This window comes from Zosterops lateralis, assembly GCF_965231275.1.
Source record: "Zosterops lateralis genome assembly, chromosome: 10".
Lineage (NCBI taxonomy): Eukaryota > Metazoa > Chordata > Aves > Passeriformes > Zosteropidae > Zosterops > Zosterops lateralis.
In genome coordinates, this window is record NC_139770.1 from 9,794,065 (window position 1) to 9,816,772 (window position 22,708).

The following is a 22,708-nucleotide window of genomic DNA, read 5'->3' on the forward strand; positions in this document are numbered from 1 at the left end:
TGGTCACAGACCATTCAAGCATGAGTAGTTCAGCCCTTAAACTAATTCCCTCAATTATTTCTTTGTAGTCAGCATTATGAATTGTGGAAGATTAAGCAAAAGAACATTTCTGGCCACACAGATTGTTTTTGTGTACTTGGCACAATCAGCAAAGCCAATGCAGCAGAAACTGATTAAAGACACCTTTCCTGTGCAAAAGCACTGTCAAGGTTCCTTGCCGGGGCATGAAACTCAAACCCTTTTGTTTTCCTTGTGAAATATAATTTGAAGAAAACACTTATTTTTGCCCCTAATTAATTTTTAAGTGACCTGCAAGAATCTTTCAAAGATCCTCGAGTTTTGTTTGCAAACATTTACCATGGGGAAAAAGAAGAAAAACAACAAACAACTAGTCTTGGATTTGACCTTCCTCTTTGGTAGCACTTCTTGTCCTCAAGAAGTCGAAACTGCATTAACTATTCTACATGCTGAAATGCAACTGTATGTGCATGTTAGAAGTGAACTCACTTCTCTCCAATACTTCGGAAAAGAAACTAAACAAAAAGATTCCAACCAACTGGCCCAGCAAAACAGCAACATGTAGGCCAGAGGTAACTTTATGCCTTCAAGGAAAAGAAACTATGTTACATCAGCATCCCCTTCTGCCATTCCCGCAGAACAGCATCAGTTCTATCCAACCAGAACTAGGGCTGGATTCTTGAAAAACAGGGAAAAAAAAGCATCAATCTAATTCATGCCCTAAGATTCTCAACAGCAGTTAAATTTCAGGCCCTTTCTTTTGGGATGAGTTAATTTTCTCAATATCATAAAGGAAACACATGAGCCAGATCCTTCTGTCTCCTTTTTCAGAACTCAGTAATTCCCACGCAACTCTGACTATTTCCCACTCTCATATAGCTTTCAGTATCTGAACTGCTGGACATTAACTCAGATATTTGGTCCTCAGAGATCATCTGTCACCTTGTCTCTAAGCAAGACAGAAAAGGAATTCCATTCTTTATTAGCCAAACCAATTTAGAAATCCTGGGCATCCAAAGAACACGTAAAAAAAATAAGTAAGGTCTTTTTCAGAAATAGCACTCACAATTTCTGCAGACCTCCCTGCTGCACAAGTGCTTCCTGGTTTCTCTTCTGCTTCCATAGCATCACTGAAATAAAATAAAAATTAAAAATATATCACTTGCAACAAGTCAAGAACTGTAATTATGGCTGAACATTGTCCTGAAGGAGTAGCCTGGGATTTGGAGATGATGACTGGAAAAGAGGAGTTTGACAGAACAAGGTCTGACTATCTGGAGCTTACTGCTGAGCAGAAAGCTCCCCCTCCACTCAATTTTCAGGGAACTTGAAGACAAAGGCCTGGAAAATCCAACTCTCTTATTCCATCTACAGAGACAACAAAAATAAAGATGCTTGTATGAAATGAACAGACACAGATGAGAAAACAAGGTCAACAAAGAAGATATTAAGGATAATTACATCCTTCCCTAGAAGCCTTGTGCTTGTCACTATTAGCATGGATTCCAGTGTTGACATGGAAATTAAACATATTAAGCTGTTGTGAGCACCTTCTTCTAATGCTTCACAGGCTGACATAAACTATTCTGTGTCTTCCCTTTTATTTCACTGGAAGAGAGGAAGAGGAAAATGCTTGCCAAGCCTGTGTCATTGATTCACAAGTATTTATACTCAGCTCTACAGCAGGATAAACCCTTATATTCAACCAGCCTGGATATACGTGGGATTCTCCACCACACAGTAGCAAAGAGAGTGCAAGGGAGCAGGCTGTGCACAGACATGAGAGCTCTGTGAAAGCACCAGTAAGCATTCTATGTTGATTACAGAGTAAATAAGGAACAAACTTCTTCCACACTGCCCCTGAGCTAGGCAGCAACCTTAGCACAGGCTGGCTAATTCTAGCCTAAGTCACCAAAAGAAGAAATAAAGATGACAGAACAGTTAGTGCCAACTTGTATTTTTCTTAACAGCAGCTTCCTGCAGTTAAGATCTGTGATACTGACCACTGAACATGTTTTCAAAAACTCAAAGAAGTTTTGAAGTAGCTTTTCTGAGCTGCATGTACAAAAGGATCTGTTGACACCACAACATCATCTGAGCTCACTTTTCCCACAAGATGTTATGTGAAACCAAACTTGCATGTGGCTGTGATGAGCTTTTTCCCCGAAATCCACCCCTTCCTCAGCTCTGCAAGCTGCTGCAAAGACCACATAGAATCAGCATTCCTCAGACATGTATGCCGTGGCTTAATGAATTACTGCTCATTAGCTGAGTCCCAGTATAATTGCTCTGTGCTTATGTCAACTGCAAAGAAAAATCCCTTTAAATATCAGATTTTGATAATACACAATTTTGTTTTGAGCAAATAGCATATCTTACCTATTACTTAAATAAAGGAGAGTAACTTGTTAACCTGCAAAAAGCATCCATACATGGAATATGAGGCTCCCTTAGAGCAGGACTGGAGCCAAACAACTCCCCCACCTCTCAAGTCAATCTCCCCACCTGTCTTTCTCTGATCCAGGGACAGTGCCAGTGTTGGTGGATCCAGGCACAGAGGCAATGGGAGTTCCAACTGTGCGCAGATTCTGGATGACAGAAGACAGGAACTGCTGGCTTGCACTTTCATACAGGTCAAAGCAAATTTGGTAGGCCATGAGAAGGTTATCATCCTTCACCAATTTTTCCAAGATGTCACTCACAGCCTGTGGGTCATCCAGGAATATCAGGCACTGACCAGGAGAAAGGGAAGAATAGGGAAAAAAAAAAACAAACAAAAATAGGACAAGACATTAGATACTTCATAATGAGAAAGCAACACTACCCAAGGCTGCACTCGAATTCCCCCCATCTGCTGCTTCCACAGAACATTCTCTTCAAAGAAAGCTTTTCTCTCTTTCATTGAAGACAATAGAAAACTCATAAGAGTTTTCTGTGTCTGTGTCCTACTAGACACAGAAATTTCAAAAGTACATTGAAGAAGCACCAGTCATTCTGTAGGGATGTCTCAGCTGAAATGAAACAGGACTGAGTCGCGTGTATGTGGCATACCAAGACTGGCAAAGATCTGAGAACATCTGAGTAACTTCAAAACTGGTTGTCTAAACACTTTCAGACAATGCTTTACCAAAAAAAACCAAAGTACTGGAAATGTTCTCGTGAGGAATAAATAAAATTCCAAGCTGTGAACCTACCATCTGACACTCACTACATAGGCTTAAAATATTGTCAGAGTTTTCTGTGTCCTCAAACTGCCTTTGAATGGATTTCTCTCTCTATTAATTGACCAAATATGCAATCTTTACATCTCTATTTCAAGTTGGTCTCACTCTGATATATGTTGGAAGCACTCAACCAGGAAAAGATATTTCATTTAACTGAACAAAAGACAGAGAACAGGTAGATGTCATGCCAAATATACCAAAAGAAGAGTAACTTTTTATTATCTTTAAACATCACTTTGAAAAGTTTACCTGGCACACATTGATGAAGTCTGGTTTCTCCAGATTCATGTAGATTTTAACTAGAACTCGCAAGACTTTATTACGAAACTGTTTATTCTGCATCAAAGACATACAGAGCTTCAAGCTGTAGGCCAGCATTCCAGGAACATCATTCTGAAATAAAATTCAGGGATATCAAGCATGGGTTTAGACTGACAAGCAGGATTTAGAAAGGAAAATAAAGCTACCCTTTTTCTATTTTAAAAAGCAGATCAAAAGTGCATATAAATCTTCAGAGTTCATTTTCTATTTTCAGAAAAGCTTATATATAGGTGTATTGCAGTTTAAAGAAAAAACACTATCAAAATCATGTGAGACCAGTAATTAATTCGGAAGTTAAAACATGCAAAATATTAACTTAAAAGTACAATACCTATCTTCCCTTCACCCTTCTTGTTCAAACAATCAGTTTTGAATGCAATGAAATTCACTGCACTAACATAAAATATCAGCAAAAACAAACCATGCACAAAGAAAAGATCAAGCCTGAGAAACTGATTTGGTTGCTAGATCTCAGAAAGGTAATTCAGAATGAGGGGTTTATAATGGGCAAGTTATTAAATGCATAGAACAACAAACAGAACAAAGAAAGCAAGATGGATGCCTTATGATTATCACTCATACTGATATGGGAGACATATGGGAGAAATGGGAGACATCCAAACATATGTAAAAGCCGTAAACTGAAAAGCAGTAAAATTTAAAGGATTCAAGCTATGTGTCTGGCATATGATTGAGACACTACAGCATAACAAGATTGCACACAACTGTTGAGCTGCTGCAGATAACTACAGGCCTGCTTCTCTTACTGCCACTAACAGTAACATGACTTACCTTAAACCCTCAGTGAAAGATTTTAAAACCAAGATGCATCATCTTGGAGTCAGAGTAGGTGAAGACTGCACAAAGTTACTGAAAACTAGAGCAGCTCACCCACCTACTGGAGCTTTTTCTTTTGCCTGCCATTAATAGATCACTTACCCAGCCCTAAGGATCCCTTCCCACAGTGAATTACAGCAGATGACAGGCACAAATAAAAGGGCTGTTTCTTACATTATGCCAGTATTATATCTCCACCAGTAGCTGACAGGGAATACTTCAAGAAGAGGGCACATAGCCAAGCTTCTTGGGAATATTTTCCCATAAACTTGTAGCTCAAGGATTTCCTAAAGGCAGGGGGGATCTTCCTATACTTGATAGTCCTGAGTGGCTCTGCTTTCCATGAACATGATGAATTGAACACCCTTGAGTTTTATCTTTTGTTCTGTTCATACAAAACAGAGCAAGTTCCACAGCAACATGGATCTTGCACTTGACTTCTGGATCCATACCTGGAAAAGCCTAGCTACAGGCACCTCCTGTCTCTTGCACATACCGACTCAAGGATGGTTTTCTCAAAGATGTCCAGCCTGCGTGTCTCCAGAGCGATGCCAATGGCCTGCTTGTACTTGTGGTCATCCAGGCACCGCTGGAACATTTTGTTCACTATCCCTTCTAGCCTCTCATCCACAGGCTTCTTCTCCCCTTCCGGCAGCTCCGCGTTCTCCACGCACTGCTTGGTGTAGTGGTCGATACATTTTGCTGAAGAGGTAAGGAATAAACACAGGGGGAAAAGTCAAGTTCCCAGATTTTTGCTGTTTTGTACAGGTAAAGAGACCAGCATGAGGATGAACATGTTCTACCAGCAGGTACAGTATGGGAAATTTAACATTTGGGTAGTCATTTACAGATAATAGTGGAAAACACTTCTATTATCTCCTAACAAACTCTGATTTTAGTGCTGAAATCAAGTAGGTATTTTAAAAGTTAAACCAAGGATATGATTTTTGTTCCAGTGTCATGTTAAATAAATGAGAAAACAGCAGGAGACTTCCTAGCTCCACTGAAAACACCAGCTGGGGAGACTGAAAGCCAGCCCAGCTCCATCATATCCTGTACAAAGCGAGTGACTCCAGCAGATGAGATTTTTAAAAGGCATTAAAATTACACCTGCAGTCAACTGCTGACTTGCTATCTTGTTGTGAGTGGATAAACACAACTGCCCCTCTCAATTAGGTGTGCAGCTACACTTACCAGTAAATTATTTCCAGTCATGCAGAAATTGATAACAACATCAGCACACAAATGAGAGAAAGGACAACAAACAACCAAAGCAATTTTCTTATTAGGCATTCACTACAGAATAAGGATTAAGAATAGGAAAAAAACTTCAGAACTCCAAAGTCAGTTCCATTACAGAATCCCAAAATATAAGGAAGTATAAATAAACTGGGTAAAATTAGCTGCAGCATTGGTTTAAATGAACACGAAGACATCAAGAAGAATACAGAGAAAAAAGCTAATGCAAGTAAGATTTCTAAATTACAGCAGCTTTGACAACACAAGAGCTTTTCCTTTGCAGCAAAAGGTCTTTACCAATGATCGTCTCCACATATTCTGAGTTGTCGTTGACATTGAAGAGGTCACCAGCTCCCAGGGCATAGTTCAGGGATTCCTCAAAGGCTCCCAGGTGATAAAAAACTTTTGAAGCAACGAGAGCAGCAAACTGGCGGCTCCGAAAACCTTCGTCTTCATAGAGAACTTCACTGCAGGGGAGGGAGAGAAGAGCATCAGCTCTGTATGCTCAGAGCTCTTTAAGGCCACATGACTCAAGTACAAGCTTGACTGAAATTGCATCTTTGGGACCACAGCTCCAACCCCACATCCACACACATTAGAGCTTTCTAGGAAATGTGGAGCTACATGCTGTATTAGCCATTGTCAAGAAACCAGAACTACATCCACTTCATATCTCATCTTATTTTTGAGCAATATTAAATGTCTTCTCTTACATTTTGTCCACTGACTCAGAGATTTCTGCCCAGAAGTCATTGACAACAGCATTCAACTTGTGAAGAGCAAACTCCTACCAAAAAAAAAAAAAAAAGGTTATATTATATTAAAAATGCATTTATCACCTTTCCCCAATAAAAATGAAGTACATTCTAGGATGAATATCATGAACACTGACCCATTTCAACAGCAAATTCTATTTTAAAAGATCTTTGCAAGCATTCACCAATCTTTGCAAGTCCTTTATAAATGAAGAGCTGCTCACTGCACAGGTAAGACAATTCCAGCATTCCTTTTTATGGCCTCTCTCTAAGGAATGACTGCCTGATGTGTCTGATAGATGAAATTGTGACAACCTTTGTGCAGCACAACCTGTGGCCTACAGCTGCCAACTTTTTATCTATATGGACACGGTACTTCAAATGATAAACAAACCACAATCAGCCCACTTGTAATCAGGTCACAGCAAATCAGGGCCCATTCAGATCCATCACTACCTATGTCTGTATCCAAGAAAATCAATTAGGAAATTACAGACATTGAAAAGTGCATGTTCCATCAACACACCATCACTCAGAGTGTTGGTGCTCCATGGATTCATACTCTCTGTACACTGGAAAGTTTCTGTTGCTCTTTTCTTCTTCTCATACTATTACTGATTTTTTTTTCTAGGTGAAAACTGTAACTGTGATTCTGTTCTACATTGGTTAAATTTTTCTAAAAATATGAGCTGTTCTTCAGCTTTGAATTTTATGCAGTCAAAATGCAGTCTCTGGAACAATTTTAACTAACAAAGCCCCATTACCACCAGAGAAATGGGAACTTTCATGAACAGAGATTTTTGCATTTGAAGTTCCTGTTTGATCCATGCTCAAAACAAGGAAGTCTGCAATGTGTAATCATTTATTTAAGCCCTCTCTTTTAGCTTTCAGGCTAGATACAATTTGGTGCCCACCTGTTGCTGTCCAACCATAAATTACTGAGATCCACTTTTTGATTTTAAGCTCTCCACATATTGCATTTGCCATTATTTGCTCTCAGATATAAGAGCTTACCTTGAGCTGTGGCTCTTCTTCATCCAGAAGAGAGATAATTCCAGCTGCAAAACAAAATCATAGGTAGTTTTGGTTAATCTGTATCAAAAGTAAGCTTGTCATTTAGTCCAAAACCAACAGAACAGGAAGGAAAGCTGTCTCGGGAATGCTGATTTTACATCTTCAGTATAAAAATTCAAAGATCAAATTCAAGTTTGTATTAAATATAAGGTAAAATAGTTCAGAATTTATAATTGAAAAGGTACATTATTTATAGAAAGTGATCCTTCCTAGGGGAAAACAAAGAATTTTTCCATGCCAAGGAAACTGGCCTCATGGATAAGAGGAGATAGGAGCTGTGTGTATCTCACAACTTTATGCTTCTGATTGCTGATCCTGTCCAAGAACATTTGTACAGTTACAGAAATACTGTTTAACTGACATGACTGAGAGGTTCACAGGAGCTTAATCTGAAGAACAGGGATAGGTGGTTTCATTGCAAAGATGTAAAGGAAAGGGTTGGAATATGATCTGATCAAAGTCCAACACAATTCACTGCTTTAAATCTTTAATCTGTTGCACTGCTTGACAGCTTCTTCAAATCTGAATAAACACATGAAACTGGAAAGGCCAGCAAGCCTTTGGAGGGCTGAACTGGGCCTCCAAAACATCTTGACACATCTAAAAGGAGCAGGTGCAGGCCCAAACCAGAATGTACAGATACAGAATCTGAACTGTACAGAGGGTTAAGGTGAAATATGATCAACAATATCACTTGGCTGTGGGAGGCAGAGAACCCAAACCTCACACAGATGTGTAAGTGAGAGCAGTTCTTGGCAGATCCATGAGGCACCTTCCCTTCCCTTGGCACCCTGCTGGGCACCACGTCTGAGTCATGAGCAAGGCAGGGTGTTTGGAGCTGGGCAGTAAGGACAGGGAGCTCTGACAGTCAGCTCCTGAAGGGTGGCTGGAGCCTTGTAACGTGTTAGTCTACAGACACCTGGGAAGGATGCAGAGCTCAGGGCAGCTGCCAGCAGGAAGGGAATGATCTGATCTTTGTGTCAGATGTTAACAGGAAGAGTAACACCAAACTTTAGTGAAGCCTCAAAGAATGGGGTTTGATGATCTGAAAAGTTTTTTCACAGGAACATATTTATTCCTTTGCCTAATGAAGTTGCAGAATCTCTATTATCAGGTACTGTTTTTAAAACCAGGTTAGACACACATCCATCAGTAACAGGAATTGAAGGAACACCAACGTGGCTCTTAGGCAAAGAAAGCAGATTCAGCAGTCATCCCACTTCCAGCTCCTTCCAGCCGTTTCCTGCATCTCTGCACCAAATGTTTGCTTTGATGTTTTTGTTGGTTTGTTTTAATTATTATTGTTTTAAATAAGTTCCTGCATTTACCTGATCCATCATAAGGCAATCTCACTCCTACACACCATCTATGTACCTCGCTCCCACATACCATTTTTACATTTTTAAAATGCCTCTAAAATTAATTCCTACTTTTCCTCAATTAAAATAAAGACTTAAACAAAGCTACCTGGACAATGTCACCCTCTGCACTGTCTCTCTCGCCAAGCCACACAACCAGCCACATGTTAATTTCTAGCCTGAGTGTTTCTGGAAATACTTTCCATATTTTTTTATACTTTCAGGTTCCCAATAGATGCACAAACACCGCGTAACATCCAACTCCTCACACGCTTCATTATCCCCCCCTCCTTAGGCCGACGTTTCCTCTGCAAGGCATTTGCATTTCTGAACTCCAAACTTCTTCCTCTTCCCCCTCTCAAGTCCCTGCTGCACCTCCCGAGTGTCCCCTGGTTTTACACCGAAAATGCGCCTTTCACTTGAAGCAGCTGAGCCCTCCCGCCCACCCCGCGGGACCCGCAAAGCCACCGGAGCCCTCGGGAGACACCGGCAGGAGACGGACACGGCACCGGGCTCCAAGAGCCGGCCGTGCCGGACCGCCGGGCACCGGGGTGGGCTCTCCCTGCCGCCCGGGGGTGAGCAGGGCGAGGGAGCCCCGTGACGGGCCCCGCGGAGCCGCGGCGGTGCTCAGTCACGGCCCTGACTCAGCGAAACCCCGGCGGATAACGCCGCCCCGCGCCGCTGCCTCACCGGCCGAGGTGATCATGGTGCCGCCCGGCTGCCCTCGGAGGGGGGGTCCGCGAGGTCCGAAGGGTCCGGGGGGTTCGGGTCGGGTCCGGTCCGACCCAACCGCGGTTCCGCCGCCGCCGCTGCCCGGCCCGGAAGTGCTGCCAAAGGCCTCTTCCGGTGGCTCGCGCTGCGCCCGGGAAAGGTGCCCGTGTGATCGCCTGCGCGGGACGGCGGAGAAACAGGCAGGCGGGACGTGGGCAGCCCTGGCGCCGGGGGCCTTGTGCCGCCCGCCGCCCCTCACGGACACCCCGGGACCCCCACGGGCCTCTCGGGGCTCCCCCGCCGCCCCGCCGGCTCCTCACGGCCTCCCGCGCCCAAAAACACCGCAACACTGCCGGGGCCAGCGGGGCCGGGGCTCTGAGCTCCCCGCGAGTGAGCCCTGTGAGCTCCCCACGAGTGAGCCCGCCGGTGCCCGCCTGTGTGCCGTGCCCACAGAAGCGGCTGCTGCCCCTGCCAGGGCAGGCCGCCCGCGGTGTGGGGGCATCTTCAGGGGCACGGGGTGTTCCGAGGCAGTGCGAGGGTCAGCGATTTTATCCCGTGGGTTTAAGACCTCTTGTCGGCGCCTCTGCTGCACGTGACAGATGGGGCTGGTGGATCTGCACCAGGGAATGCCCAGCTGGTCAGACCTCGGCAGCATTCATTTCTCCTTGCTGCCCCTGAACAGGAAGAAACCCCCTATGAAGGGCTTGAATTTTTTGAGGATGCATAATGGTATCAGTTAGTGAAGGTTATAATGAAGGTTACTATAGAAAGCTTATCAGACCCCACAATGTCAAGAGGGGCTGCTCTGCTCCTGGACAACTGAGATCTCCATCCTTCTCCATTGCCCCACCTGGGCTGCACTCAGTTCTGCTGATCCTCTGCATATCAGACACTGGGGTCACTTCCGTCCCAATATCCAGTTTTTTCAAGTCAGGATAAATATGAGTTAAGCTATGCATAGTGCTACTTTAAGGATAACACCATGGCGAACAAATAAGCACATTCCAATACAGAAATTAAATGTCTTTATTCAACAAACACAAAATAGTGCCCTTAAATTATTCAATCAATTGAACACGTAAAACTATCTGCTTACACCTCCAAGTGCACAGATAGTGGAAAGAAATATGGAAAAAAAAAAAAAAAAGTAATTCAAGTGACTTTTATTCTTCAGTCAAAGTAAAACAATAGTTTTGGTCACATGTATTCTCACTCACATCTCCTAAAGCCTGGGCAGTTCATCCACTTCCACCAGTCTCTTGCAGGGGTAAACTTGTGTGATTTACCTAAAAATTACCAGTAAATAAATCCAGTGGATTTGCAGCACTCATTTAAAGCACTGAAGTTTAAGTGCCAATCTGTGCTCTTGGACCACCTCTTCATTGGAGAATGCCTAGCAGCAAAGGCTAAATGCTGCAAGAAAATAAAGATTCCTACTGGTGAGTCCTGCTTGACCCACCTAACCAAGGACTTTACTGGGAAATACAGACCTGCACAGCGACCTGGGCTGTGCAGGAATGGAGCAGGAGGGAATCCTAATCTCACCAAGATGCACTGAGTGCTCAGTGCTGAAACCTGGTGCCAGTCATACAGTCACCAACACCAAGTCACTTGGTTGCATTTGTATTTTCCACGGGTCATAAGCACAGAAATCCTACAGAAATCCTGGAGTCTGGAAGGAGAGTGGGTCAGTGCCCTCTCTGCAGAGCAGCATCCCTTGCTCCAGGTGAGAGCTAGACAGGTGCCAAAGGCAAACTGCTGGGGATGAGTGCTGGCCAGAGCTGCCAGGACTCCAGACACTTCTGCCAGTGGGGAACAAGGAGCCAGAGAGAGGACAGACGTCCACAGAGGGTGCACTTTGGCAACTAACCCAGAGTAGAGGTAGGCAGGTTGGAATTTCTGATCTGAGCTGGAGGAAACTCCTAAAGGAAAGCCGGCCCCAGGATTGTGCTCAAAATAAAACAAGACCTCTTTCATGTTGCATAAAGAATTTAAAAGATATCCTTAGCATTACAGTAATAGTCCTCATAAACCAAAGATTTCCAGTAAGTTGTGTTGCCTCACAGGCTACAAGCAGCCCTTTGGAACTACTTAAATAGATAACTTTTATATTTTTATCTTTATTTATGAAACAGCCACATCTTATTGTGCTGCAGGCCACCTCCAAGATGTGCCACCATGCCTGTGCCACCTCCAGGATGTGCCACCATGCCTGTGGAGATGTCCCAGGTAAGATGGCCCTCTCCTGTAGGCCCACCTATCACCAGCCACACCTTAGTGCCCACCTGCCCCCCCTCCAATCCAGGCATCCCTCAGTTAGTCTATGAGCACCAGGACAAGCCAGAGGGACAGATCCTGCTCCCAAACCCCACTCTGATCTAAATGCCAGTACCATCAGTATCTTTCATGTTATTCTTGCCACTTGCCACTCAGCTGGGCTGTTACTGCATTCTTCATGTTACACTGTTGCACTCAAGCCTTTTCAGTAGCTGGTAGATCCAAGAGTTCACATTTAGACCCACTGCAGTCTTCAAGCCACTGTGTTACTTGTCATTTTTTTTTTTTTTTTTTTTTTTTTTTCTCCCACAAACAGGGTGGGAACTTCCAAGCACTAATAAAGGAGGAAAACAAGACAGCAGAATCAGTCTGCTAGGGAGGCCAGCCCCAGCAACCTCAGCAGGAAACTGCTCAGAATTAGAAAACATTTCTTATTCTTTAAACAGGTGGCTGCATTTTACACTCAAAGTCCCAATGTCATTTTGTCCAGGATGTGGAGTACATCCCCAAAGGGCTTCTCAGAAGCCCAGTGTCCAGCAGCAGCTCCAGGTGCCCCAGGGCAGCAGGGCACAGGAGGGAATGGCTCTGACACAGACCCTTGGGGCTGGTGGCAGCTACAAAAGACCCTGATGATTTCAGCCAAGCAGCTTTTCCCTGGAGCTCTGGGTGCTTGGAGGGGAGGGCCTGCACCAGCTCCTCCTCCCACTGCTCCAAATCCACTGGGCAGATCTGGGACGTGGACTGTGTTGGATGCCCAGCAGCTCTAGGTGCCTGTGCCTCCAGCAGCTTCTTCACAGTTTCCATTGGGGGAAAGGCTGGTCAGAGCCACTTCTTCCTCAGGGTCCTGCAGGTCATCTGGAGGAAGCAGAGAGAGGTCAAGGCAGACCTGAATGGAAAATCCCTCCTCCCAGAAAGTGCAACTTAAAATAAAAAGAAAGCATGGGCTGAAGCTACTGATATATACTCACAACCTAAAGACAGGTGATTTTTTTTCAAAACTGATTTTCATTTTGTTTTACAAATTCAACATTGCTTCAACAAATAGAGCAAAGGAGAGCAGGGCCCAGCTCCCAGCCTCCTGAAATCTCAGCAATCTCAAAACAAGTTGCATGGCCACAGAGTATTGCTTGCCTGGCACTGACAGCAAGATCAGGCACTTCTGTTTTCTGATCATGGAGAGTGGGTCTCACAAGTCTCATATGTCTCAAAGCTGCATAAATTGGGCATTCATTTCAGATGTATTTTATTTAAGTATTCTTAAGTATTAAGTTGTTTATTTCTTTAAGTATTCTATATATTTAAGAGGTATTTGTACAAGGCACTTAAGAACCCCTTTAAAATCTGGTCAGACCTGAAGTGGTCAGGCAGTTGGACTAGATGATTATTGTAGGTTCCTTTCAAGTGAAAATATAACATGCTATTCTATTCTGTTCTATTATTTTGACAGTGAAGGAGCTTTCTCTCCTCTTTGTGCTTCATAGTACAATCTGGATCTCCACACCACACACCTTGTAGCCTCCTGCATGAGGCACCACTGCAGAAAGAAAATCACTGCTGGGAAGTGCAAGTTAAAGTGCCAACCATGCACAAAGACTGAATGCTATGGCTATGTGTTACCTGAACAATTTCCTTTAGAATTGGGGAGCCCACAGCTGACTGCCCTCTCCCTTCTCTCTGCTAGCCCTAAAAGAAAATGGTTTGGGAACACTCCTTCCACCCGTGTTTGCAGAAAACATCACATAATATCAGGGTGCTTCCAAGTCATTGCTTAGACAGAGAGTAGTTCTGCTTCCAGACATTGACACAAAATGCAGCTGAGTTCAGCAGTGCTTCCAAAGGTATATTTGGGCCCTGAGCTCAGCATGGTTTTGTTTAGACAAGCAAAAGGCCAGAAAACAAGGAGATGGCAACAAAGCAGACACTCATGCTGGTTGTCTTCAGGTTGTCTTCACAGCCAGGGAAGCAAGGTCAACTGCAGAGCTGGAAATAGCTGGAAGAGGCTACCAGCAAGGGGTTTGGGCACCAGAGCCACCAGGGAATCATGAGGAACTTCTGACAGTCACAGCAGAGTACAAGGGAGGGACCTGGCCATACCTTCATGAATGTTGTTTTCAGCTTTTGCTTCGTAATCTTCTCTCCAGCTCGTCTGGTTCCAGGAAATGCACTGCAGGAAGGATGGGAGCCTCCACCTCTCCCTATCTTTCATGTTTGCTGAATAAACCAGAGAAGATGAGTTCAGACTGGTAGCAGGTCAGCCCTGCTGCTTCTTCACCTTTCCCTCCATGAGCCTTGCAACAAAACCAGGTCCTAGCAACAAAACCAGGTCCACTCCACAAAACCCACCACTGGAAAGCAAAGAGCAACTCCTGGCAATCCTTATTTTTGGCTGAAACCTCTATGCCACCCTGGAAATTTGTCCCTGGTGTCAGTTTCTACTTTGCCGCCTCACTGCCAAAACCAACCTGGATGTGGCAGCCGAGAGTGAGCAAAAGAAACGTGGCAAGAGCGCAGCTCCTGGCACACGTGGCAAGGCTGGGGACTGACACAGTTAGAGAATTCCCACAGAAGGAGGTTTTCCTTTTGCACTGTCACACAGCTTCTACCACATGAACCTGTTGACTGCTCCCTGCTTTATTAAGCAATTCCTCCCTCCCATGGAGATGTGCTGGACGTGCTGTCTTACAGCAGCACACTGAAAACTGCAGCTGTAACTGCTTGCAAATTGCAGAGAGCATGTGGTCAATGCATGGTAATTATTCTAGAAGACAACAAAGTTACTATAGACTTTCAAGCCATTTTACTAAAACACTACAGCAGCCTGTAAAATACTACAACAGCATATTTTACATGGTCTCCAACAGCAGCAGTTCAGCATCCCCATTGAAATATCATCCAGCCTTTCACCTCCTAATCAGATAACAAATGATAAACCACTTCAGTGTCCTTCAGTTTATCGAGCCATTGCAACACTAAAGGGCTCAGTGTCTTTCTGGCAGTCAACAAACAAAAAACTCCAGTGCACTGTCTGGGGTTCACTGCCTGAAGTGTTCAACTGCTCTTTGGAGGCACAGCTACGATTGGGATTCCTCTGTCCAGGTGGAGATTTTGGAAGGCAAAGCTCACAAAAGCATGGAAAGAAGTCGTCCCTGCCTAAGGTTGAACCCTGAAGATTACAAGTGTCCTCATTACACACACAGGTCCTGAGACACTTACATGACTCAGAGCACCAGGCAGAGCATCAGAAGTGAATGAGCACACACAAACAGGCTGTATCCAACTCCTCCTGCTCCTTGTTCTCCACAGCCAGACACAAAAATACTTATGCTGAGCTAAGCACCAGCAAAGTGCCAAGGCAGAAATAGATATGCAGGGATGCTTTTCTGCCTCTGCAGATGCTGTCCCCCAGACTGCTGTAACCAGAACTGGAGAATTCACTGGTGTTTGGGAGCACACCAGAAATTCTTCCAGCGGGAACAATGTGAGGAAGACAAAAGGATGTGAAAGGAGAGAAGCTGGAAAGAAGATTGGGTGTGCCTCAGTAGAGAAGTGTGAGAAGACAGCCCTGTGCCCTCGCCACCAGCCACCTCAAACTCCTCAACATTCAGATCCAGGATTCTGGGCTGAGCTGATAGAAAAAAAGGACCTGAACTGCAGCCAATCATCCCCATGTCCCAGGGATCCCAGGAAACCCTATGGTGCTGAAGGCAAGTGCCAGGATCCCTCAAGGTAAAGCCAGCAAGACAGCAAAACACCCAAACCCCTGGAAAGCCTGGGGAGCAAGGTAAATGTGGGAAAAAATGAAAGAAGGGAGGAGGAAAGGGAAACAGCCCAAGACAAGCAGTGCCAAAGATTAAAGTGTTTTATGTGGCAGCTGTGAGAGCAGAGCCTGTCCAACTGCCCATCACCCTGTGTTGACACACACAAACCTGACTCCCCTTTCACCCCAGGGCAAATGCTGCTCCTCAGGCCTGGCTGGCACCCAGCTTTCATCCTGCCATCCTCACCCTGGCATATGGTTTTACACCCAAACAACAACTTGCTGTTGTTACTTATTCATTATGCAAAATCAGCACAAATATCTCCCTCCTGCAGGAAGGCCAGGTCCTGCCTGCACCCGACAGCACAGGCCACATCCCAGTCCTGCTTTCCCAAGAACGCACATCCAATAAGCATGGAAGGCCACCGTGCCATGGATGGCCACAAATTCACTGCTGTCAGCAGCCACATCCCTGTTACCCATGAACTATTTTAGTGTTTCCCAAACTGCTGGGAAGTTTGTCCATCCTGGCTGCCAGGGAACCTCACCCAGGCAGATCCCATTGGAAAGGCTCTGATCCCACCAGCATGAAAGAAATTTCATTGGGGAAAGGTGGATCATCAGCTTGTGCATGTATAAAGATCCCATCAGTAGTGAGTGATCCAGTCCCAATGGGAAAAGCCAGATCCTATTGGGTGGGGAGAAGATCCCATCAGGAATGGTCAGATCCTAATGGGAAAAGCTTTACCCCATTGCAGGGGAGATCCCACGAGGAGAGATCAGAACCCATTAGGATAGGGTAGATCCCGCTGATAAGGGGAAGATCCCACAGGAATACGGAGCAAACCGCCCCTATAAAAACCGGGCCCCGAGGGAGGGAGGGAGGGAGGAAGGGGTCCCCCGACCCTGGTACCTGCGGGGTGCTGCAGGGCGGCCCGCAGGGCGCGGCAGGCGGCGGCGCGGCAATCGCCGGGGCTGCCCGGGCTGTACCGGGCCGCCTGCACCGTGCCGGGCGCCGGGAAGTGCCGCCGCAGCGCCGCGTCCAGCACCGCCGCGTCGTCTCCGTCCCCGCCGGGCAGCAGGACACCCACGACGGCGGGCGGCGGCCCCGCGGGCAGGCGGCCTCGCACGTCCCGCACCACCTCCCGCAGGCGGGTACGCGCCCCGCGGCCCCGCGCCGCCCCGCCGCCGCACAGCACCAGCAGCAGCCGCGCTCCCAGCGCCCGCCGCCCGCTGCCCGCCGCCCGCCGCGCCCGGTACCCCGGCACCGGCACCGGCCCCGGGCACGGTGCGAGCGGCGCCTCGTCGCCCAGGAGGTCGCGGGCGAAGGCGGCGAGCGCGGGCGCCGCCGGGGCCCCCTCCACCACCTCGGCCACCAGCAGCACTGCCCGCCGGCCGCCGGCCCGCTCCACTAGCGCCCGCAGCTCCTGCAGGTCCGCCGCCGCCATCCCCCGCCGTGCTCCCTGTCCGGCCCGCACCCGCATGTTCCCTGGCCCCAGCCCCGGCTCCGCACCGCCCACTGGCCCGCACCCGCCCCGCCACACGGCACCAGCCCCGGGCACCAGCCCCGACCCCGCGCAAAGCAACACCCCGGGGCAGCGGCGCGAGAGGGTGTCAAGGATCCCCTCCACTTCCAGCCCCCTCCCGGGACCCGCACGAGCCCGCGGTGAACAGCCCCTGCCTGCTGCCGTGTGGGCACAGCAGAGAGGGTAGTAAAGAGCCCCCGGGTCTGCCACACGGCCAGACTCAGAGCCCTCGCACAGGCTTGTTGCCAATGAGGAGTTGATAAAATTCAGGTAAAAAATTGCACTGTGGAGGGGCTCGGAAGGTGCCCCCTATGGTGTGGCATCTCATACCTCAGAGCAGCAGCTGAGCGGCCTCTCTGGCGTCATGTGCACTATCCTGTTGCACAGCATGGCCAGGCTATAGCCACCCCTGGAAACAATTCCACTTTTGGGAAACAATTCCACCCTCAAAGGATGTACCCACTCCACTGGTCACAAGCGCACAGCTGAGCTGCAGCCCCCACACCACACGCTGCATCTCTGAGTCCCTTCGCAAGACAGTGACCTCTGACTTCCCCTGTGCCACCTCCACACAAAACAGAGCCTGCAATCACAGGCCCATGAACATCAACATCACTACATCCCATCAAAGGACAAATGTTTCCAGGGATAAGTACAGAGCTTTAGTCAGGGCTTCAGTGCTGGCACTTGTTACACATATCTCTGCCAGCAGACAGTGAATGAAAGCAACTGTGCCCAGCCCTGACACCTGCATGGGGAAGTTCCAACCCATGGCAGGCAGTGAATGCTTCCCCTATGCCATATCAGAACAGGCTCCTCCAAACCGGTAATGCCTTATCGCAGGAATCTTGGAAGGGATAAACAGCTCAAAGGTGTAAACGGCCAGAGTCACCTTGGCCAATTGCTCTCTGAGGATTTTTGGAGCCAAACCATCTCTTGTGGGATGGATGGATGGAGGAGTCTCTGAGTGTACTGGGTGTGAAAGCAGAACCAAAATCCACATGTCTGTCATGGATGAGTGATTCCCAACATGTGTGTTCGGGTACACTCATGCCACAAATGTTGCTGAGGTCTTGTGCCTGCTGCCTGCTCATACACATGGCCAGCTGTCCCCAGAGCCCAGCAGATCAGCAGCCACAGCAGAAGGGATGTGCCACAGGCTGATCCCCAGGCACAACAGTGGTGTGGCAGCTTGGGAAGGTCACAGTGTGGCACCAATTTTAATCCAAGGAAAATATTTCCCCCAGTATGGCAGGTTCAGTAAACACTGCCCCAGGTTAGCATCATGGGTGAGGGCTTCAAGAGAGACTTTCTGCCCTGGGTCTTAGCAAAAGGAATTTACTCATGGAGAAGTGCTGATAAGCAAATGAGACAGGGCAAAAAGGGGGAGGTAAAACAGAAAGATTAGGCTCCTCTTCCAAAGATCAGGGTCTGCAAGAGCCCATGCTCCCATGCCAGTGTGGTAACTCTGAGAGTAGCTGTCAACACAGGAGGGCTACAAAGTCAGATGTAATTCAGCACTCAGGTCTGGCCTTAGTGTTGCCCAAATTTTGTATTTACAAGGTTGGTGTTTTTTTTTTTTTTTTTTTTTTTTTTTTTTTTTTTTTTTTGTTTGTTTGTTTGTTTGTTTGTTTGTTTGTTTTTTTTTGTTTTGGTTTTTTTTTTTTGTTTTTTTTTTTTGTCTCATCTGTTCAGAATCCTGTTAATAGTCCTATGAACAAAAGCCCAGGGTGCAATCAGCATCATGAGTTGTGTCAGCAGCAGGAGGGGAAAGGAACATGTGCTGGTCCCCAGAAACCCTCATCTCTCTGGAAAACTGCCACAAGATCCACAGAGTGTTTAAACTCCTCATGAGCTGCCAGCACAGCCTGTGGTGTGGTGGTGCTGGTTAAAGCCTGGCTGACGTGCAGACCATTACAGCACAGCTTTCACAGAGCTCTTCCAGAGCAGCACTATGCCAGTGACTCACCTAGAGATGCCAAGATGCCTCAGGCATTGGGAAGTTGGCTTTCTAGCTGGCAATTCCCCAGATTTATGAAAAAAATTCCTGCAGAGAAGGTATAGAAAAAATTGGAGTTTTCTTCCTAACTTAGGTACACCACTGGCTGCTTCTCTGCAGTGGCCTCGATGTTCAAACTGTGAGCACAGCTACTAAAAACTAATATTTGGGACCACGTAGAGCTGTTCTTCATGACCACTGCAATTCTTTCGTTTATTTTGGGTACACATGTAACACTGCCAGCAGAGGCTGGTTGGAAAGGTGAATGTCACCCACAATACCCAAACAATCTTGTTTACATTTCTTTACTCATTAACAGGGGTAAGATCTAACACATACAGCTCCCTTTGTGTTACTTAAAGAGGTACAACTCAAACAGTTTAGAGGCAGTCATGAGCTCAGCAGCATTTGTAGTCCCCCACAAAATGTCTTCAGAGCCCGGTCAGGAATCTGAGCAAAAACACAGATGTATTTAGAAGACTTGACACTCCATCAAACAGCCATCTGACAGTCACAGTTGTAAAAAAATCACTATGGACAGCCCTAAATGAGAGTCATCACATCCCTTACATGTGCCCATACCTGTCCAGAGCAGACAAAACATCTGCTGTGGAGATGCTTTGTTCAGAGAAACAAATTTGTCATGTGTATTAGTTGTGCCTTGAAGCCTAAACAAAAAAAAAAGGTCCACTGCATGAGAGCCTGCATTTACCAAGATTAACCTTTCTTCTGAAGAGAGTAAAAAGAGGACAGGGAAAAAGTATTCTTGTACCAGTTTTGATGACAGAAGAGCAGAGAGACTGAATGAGCAAGTAGGAATCTGTAGGAGCTGTTCTGAGCCCAGTGTCCAATGACCCAGTCCAGCTCATTAAATTCTTCCTTTCAGTAGCTTTGGTGCTCATGGGGACACTTGGAAAAACCTCTGAGCCAGCTAGGAGCTGGAACTGGCTGCAGACAAGCTAAGCCTCAGCAAACCTTTGCACATTTGCTCTTCCACTGATCTGTTCTCCATACTTGCTTCAATTATTACTTCAAAAAACAAACACATCCTTACTAGGTGCTGGAAAGCACGTGCTTTACTGGTGTAGCACTACCAGCTGCTACCAGGGCATTGCTGCTGGGCACCAGCACTCACTGAGCTCTTCATCCATGGAGACCTCATTGGGTCCCCCAAAGAAGTAGCAGAGGAGGTAATTGCAAGAGAAGAAAATACCCCAAAACCCCACTCCTGGTCCCGACATTCCAATCCCACTGAGTTCCTTCTAGCCTGCCTCCTGATCACTCCTCAGTGGCTCTTCCTATTTCCTCCATTGACCTTCCCCAACTTCTCCATAATCTTTCTGGCCCCTGAACCCAAATGCCTTCTCACTTTTCAGCCACTGGAGCTTGAACTTTGTATCAAACCAGACATGAACCCTTTCTGTGATGAGTTCAGTCACAACTGAATCCAAACTGGATGGTCACATTGTTCTGACCCAGGTCCCCTTCACCTCAGACCCAGCCACCTTCAGGGCCAGCTGAGGCAGCCTGTATCAGCTCAGCCCTGGCCTGGATCCATCCAAGTCATCACAGCCCTCTGGGCTCCACTCAGCGGAGGTTACACACCATAAGCAAATAAAGTTGGGAAATCCTGGGCAGCCTACGACTGGGACACAGCCTGGCTTCCTGATGGGGAACCTCAAACTTTTTTCTTGTCTCTTTTCTCCAAAATTCTCTTCCCTCTGAAAGTTGCCCATCTCTGCAGTTGTCCTAAGTTTCCTCATGTTTTCTTGAGTCATTATCCCCTTCTGGGTGGCAGGGGGGTGTAGGGAGGTATGGCTGAAGAGGAGTATGAAAACTTGGCACAGGGCCACGTGCAGAGAGCCCAAAGTGTTGTTCAGTCCTGGTCACACAATAGGAGGGACGTCCTTCCCTGCCCTCTTAGAGACAGATAGAGACAGCCTGTAAGAGTATTCCACTCTTGGATCCTCCACTGGAAGATGTTAAAGAAGTGGCAATGAGCATGAAATCAGACCCAAGGACTAAGCTGCCTCCTCTGGCCTTTTTTCTGGCTGTCCTCAGGTGGATCCTTGCCTTTGGTTTGAAAACAGGACCCAGGCTGTTCACTGCCACTGGTCTCCATTCTTTCCCAGTACACATATACCTTCAACACCAACAGTCCAACTTTTTTGCACTTACCTTTTGCAGAACCTCTTAAAAATCACCTCAGACCTCACCAAGCTGGGGGCCAATAGTTGGGACCACTGAATGCAAACACAGCCCCTCCTGCCTCCCTAACCCTGCCTCATGCATTCGCCTACTTCCTTCTAACAAAGCCCCTTGGCATGGCCAAGCTCCCAGGTTCTCAGAATTTCCCCCTTTTATAAGGCAAAGGGCAGACCCATCAGCTTCCCTGGAGTTGCTGGGATGAGCAGAGTAGGTCAGTGTGAATCTGCCTGGTTTGCCAGGCCTGAAAGAGGCCACAAAGGGGCCCTTCTGGTACACTACAGGGCACTCTTAAGACTTCTCTGTATCCACCCAGGATTAGGTGGAGAAAGCAGCAAAAGTGCAGCTTGAAAGCACCCATGGGTGGCCTTCTGCCTCCTCTCCTCCTCACCTCTCTCAGGGTGACCACACTCCTCGTTGTCCCAGCCACACATCCCTGTGGTTACATCACTTGCCCTTGCCAGGCATTCCTGTGCTCCCAAGCCCTGGCCAGGATTTCAGCCACATCTCAGAGTTTCTTCCCCCTTTCATCTTGACAGTGCCCCACACCACCCTGCATAGAAGTGCCTGGACACAGTACCAGCATGCTGCCAGAGGAGAAACTTGAAAGCAGCATGGACTATGCCTGGACTTGGGCAGTTATCTTTGTGTTTCAGTACAGGAAATAATAGGGACACAGGACGCATTGTGGCTTCTTGCTTTAAGGATGTCCTAATGTGCTGATCTTTTAAATTCAAATTTTCTTCACTCACAAACAGCCTGAACATGTGCATGTCTTGCTTTGACTCAAGGCAGCTATTTCTTCATTGGCTTGACCAAAAACCAGTGTCCTCAGTAATGAAAGGCAAAATTCATCTTGTGGAAATGCTCATGGAAAGTCTCTTCCACAACAGAGCAATTGGGTCACCCATCCAAAACTCTGCCAAGCACCAGCACCACCCAAACACTTACAGGAAGGTTGTTTTGCTTTGCAAAGCCACATCCTTAAGGATCTGGAAAGAATCCAGATTTGAAAAATAACTTGGAGACTCCTTTCTCTGACCAACATTAGTTTACAGGATCTGTGCTGCCCTTAAATCCCACCCCTTCAGTACCATGCTGCATAAACCTGAGCATCACCAAGTTTTGCAGTCTTAGATATAAACTTTAAAGCTTATAGATACACAGAAACACAGAGAAATGAGATAAATATCAGATTTTAATCCTTCTTTTGATGATAATGAAGATCTTAGGATGATAAAAGATCTACAAAAAACACCAGAAAAAAATACACATAAACTCCCAATGCAAAATGTGCAGCTTCCTATAGTGCTTTGCCATGTCCAGAGAGGATGGGAAATGAGGTCGGCTGTTATATAATTGGACTTTAAAATATTCTACTGCTCCCACAGTTCCTCCCATCCAAAA

The 22,708-nt window shown here is 46.6% G+C and overlaps 2 protein-coding genes across 2 annotated transcripts in view; both read right to left on the minus strand.

Annotated features, from left to right (window-relative positions):
- The window catches only part of PSMD1 (proteasome 26S subunit, non-ATPase 1), a 66,807-nt gene extending 57,180 nt beyond the window's left edge, over positions 1-9,627 (minus strand). Inside the window, exons 1-8 of the mRNA XM_083868381.1 lie at positions 9,517-9,627; positions 7,409-7,452; positions 6,353-6,426; positions 5,937-6,106; positions 4,897-5,102; positions 3,492-3,635; positions 2,524-2,750; positions 1,085-1,148 (exon numbers count right to left, since the gene is read on the minus strand). Of these exons, the coding sequence (XP_083724507.1) occupies positions 1,085-1,148; positions 2,524-2,750; positions 3,492-3,635; positions 4,897-5,102; positions 5,937-6,106; positions 6,353-6,426; positions 7,409-7,452; positions 9,517-9,532 (945 nt within the window). The 5' untranslated portion in view covers positions 9,533-9,627. The remainder of the gene's footprint in view (positions 1-1,084; positions 1,149-2,523; positions 2,751-3,491; positions 3,636-4,896; positions 5,103-5,936; positions 6,107-6,352; positions 6,427-7,408; positions 7,453-9,516) is intronic.
- A 2,488-nt stretch (positions 9,628-12,115) lies between these two features.
- LOC310913515 (uncharacterized protein C2orf72) lies at positions 12,116-17,019 on the minus strand (the record flags this gene model as incomplete). Its single annotated transcript, XM_083869007.1, has 3 exons — positions 12,116-12,669; positions 13,909-14,025; positions 16,485-17,019. The coding sequence occupies 3 exons, from the start codon at positions 17,017-17,019 to the stop codon at positions 12,578-12,580; spliced, it is 744 nt and encodes a 247-aa protein (XP_083725133.1). The 3' UTR covers positions 12,116-12,577.
- Between the last annotated feature and the right edge of the window lie 5,689 nt (positions 17,020-22,708).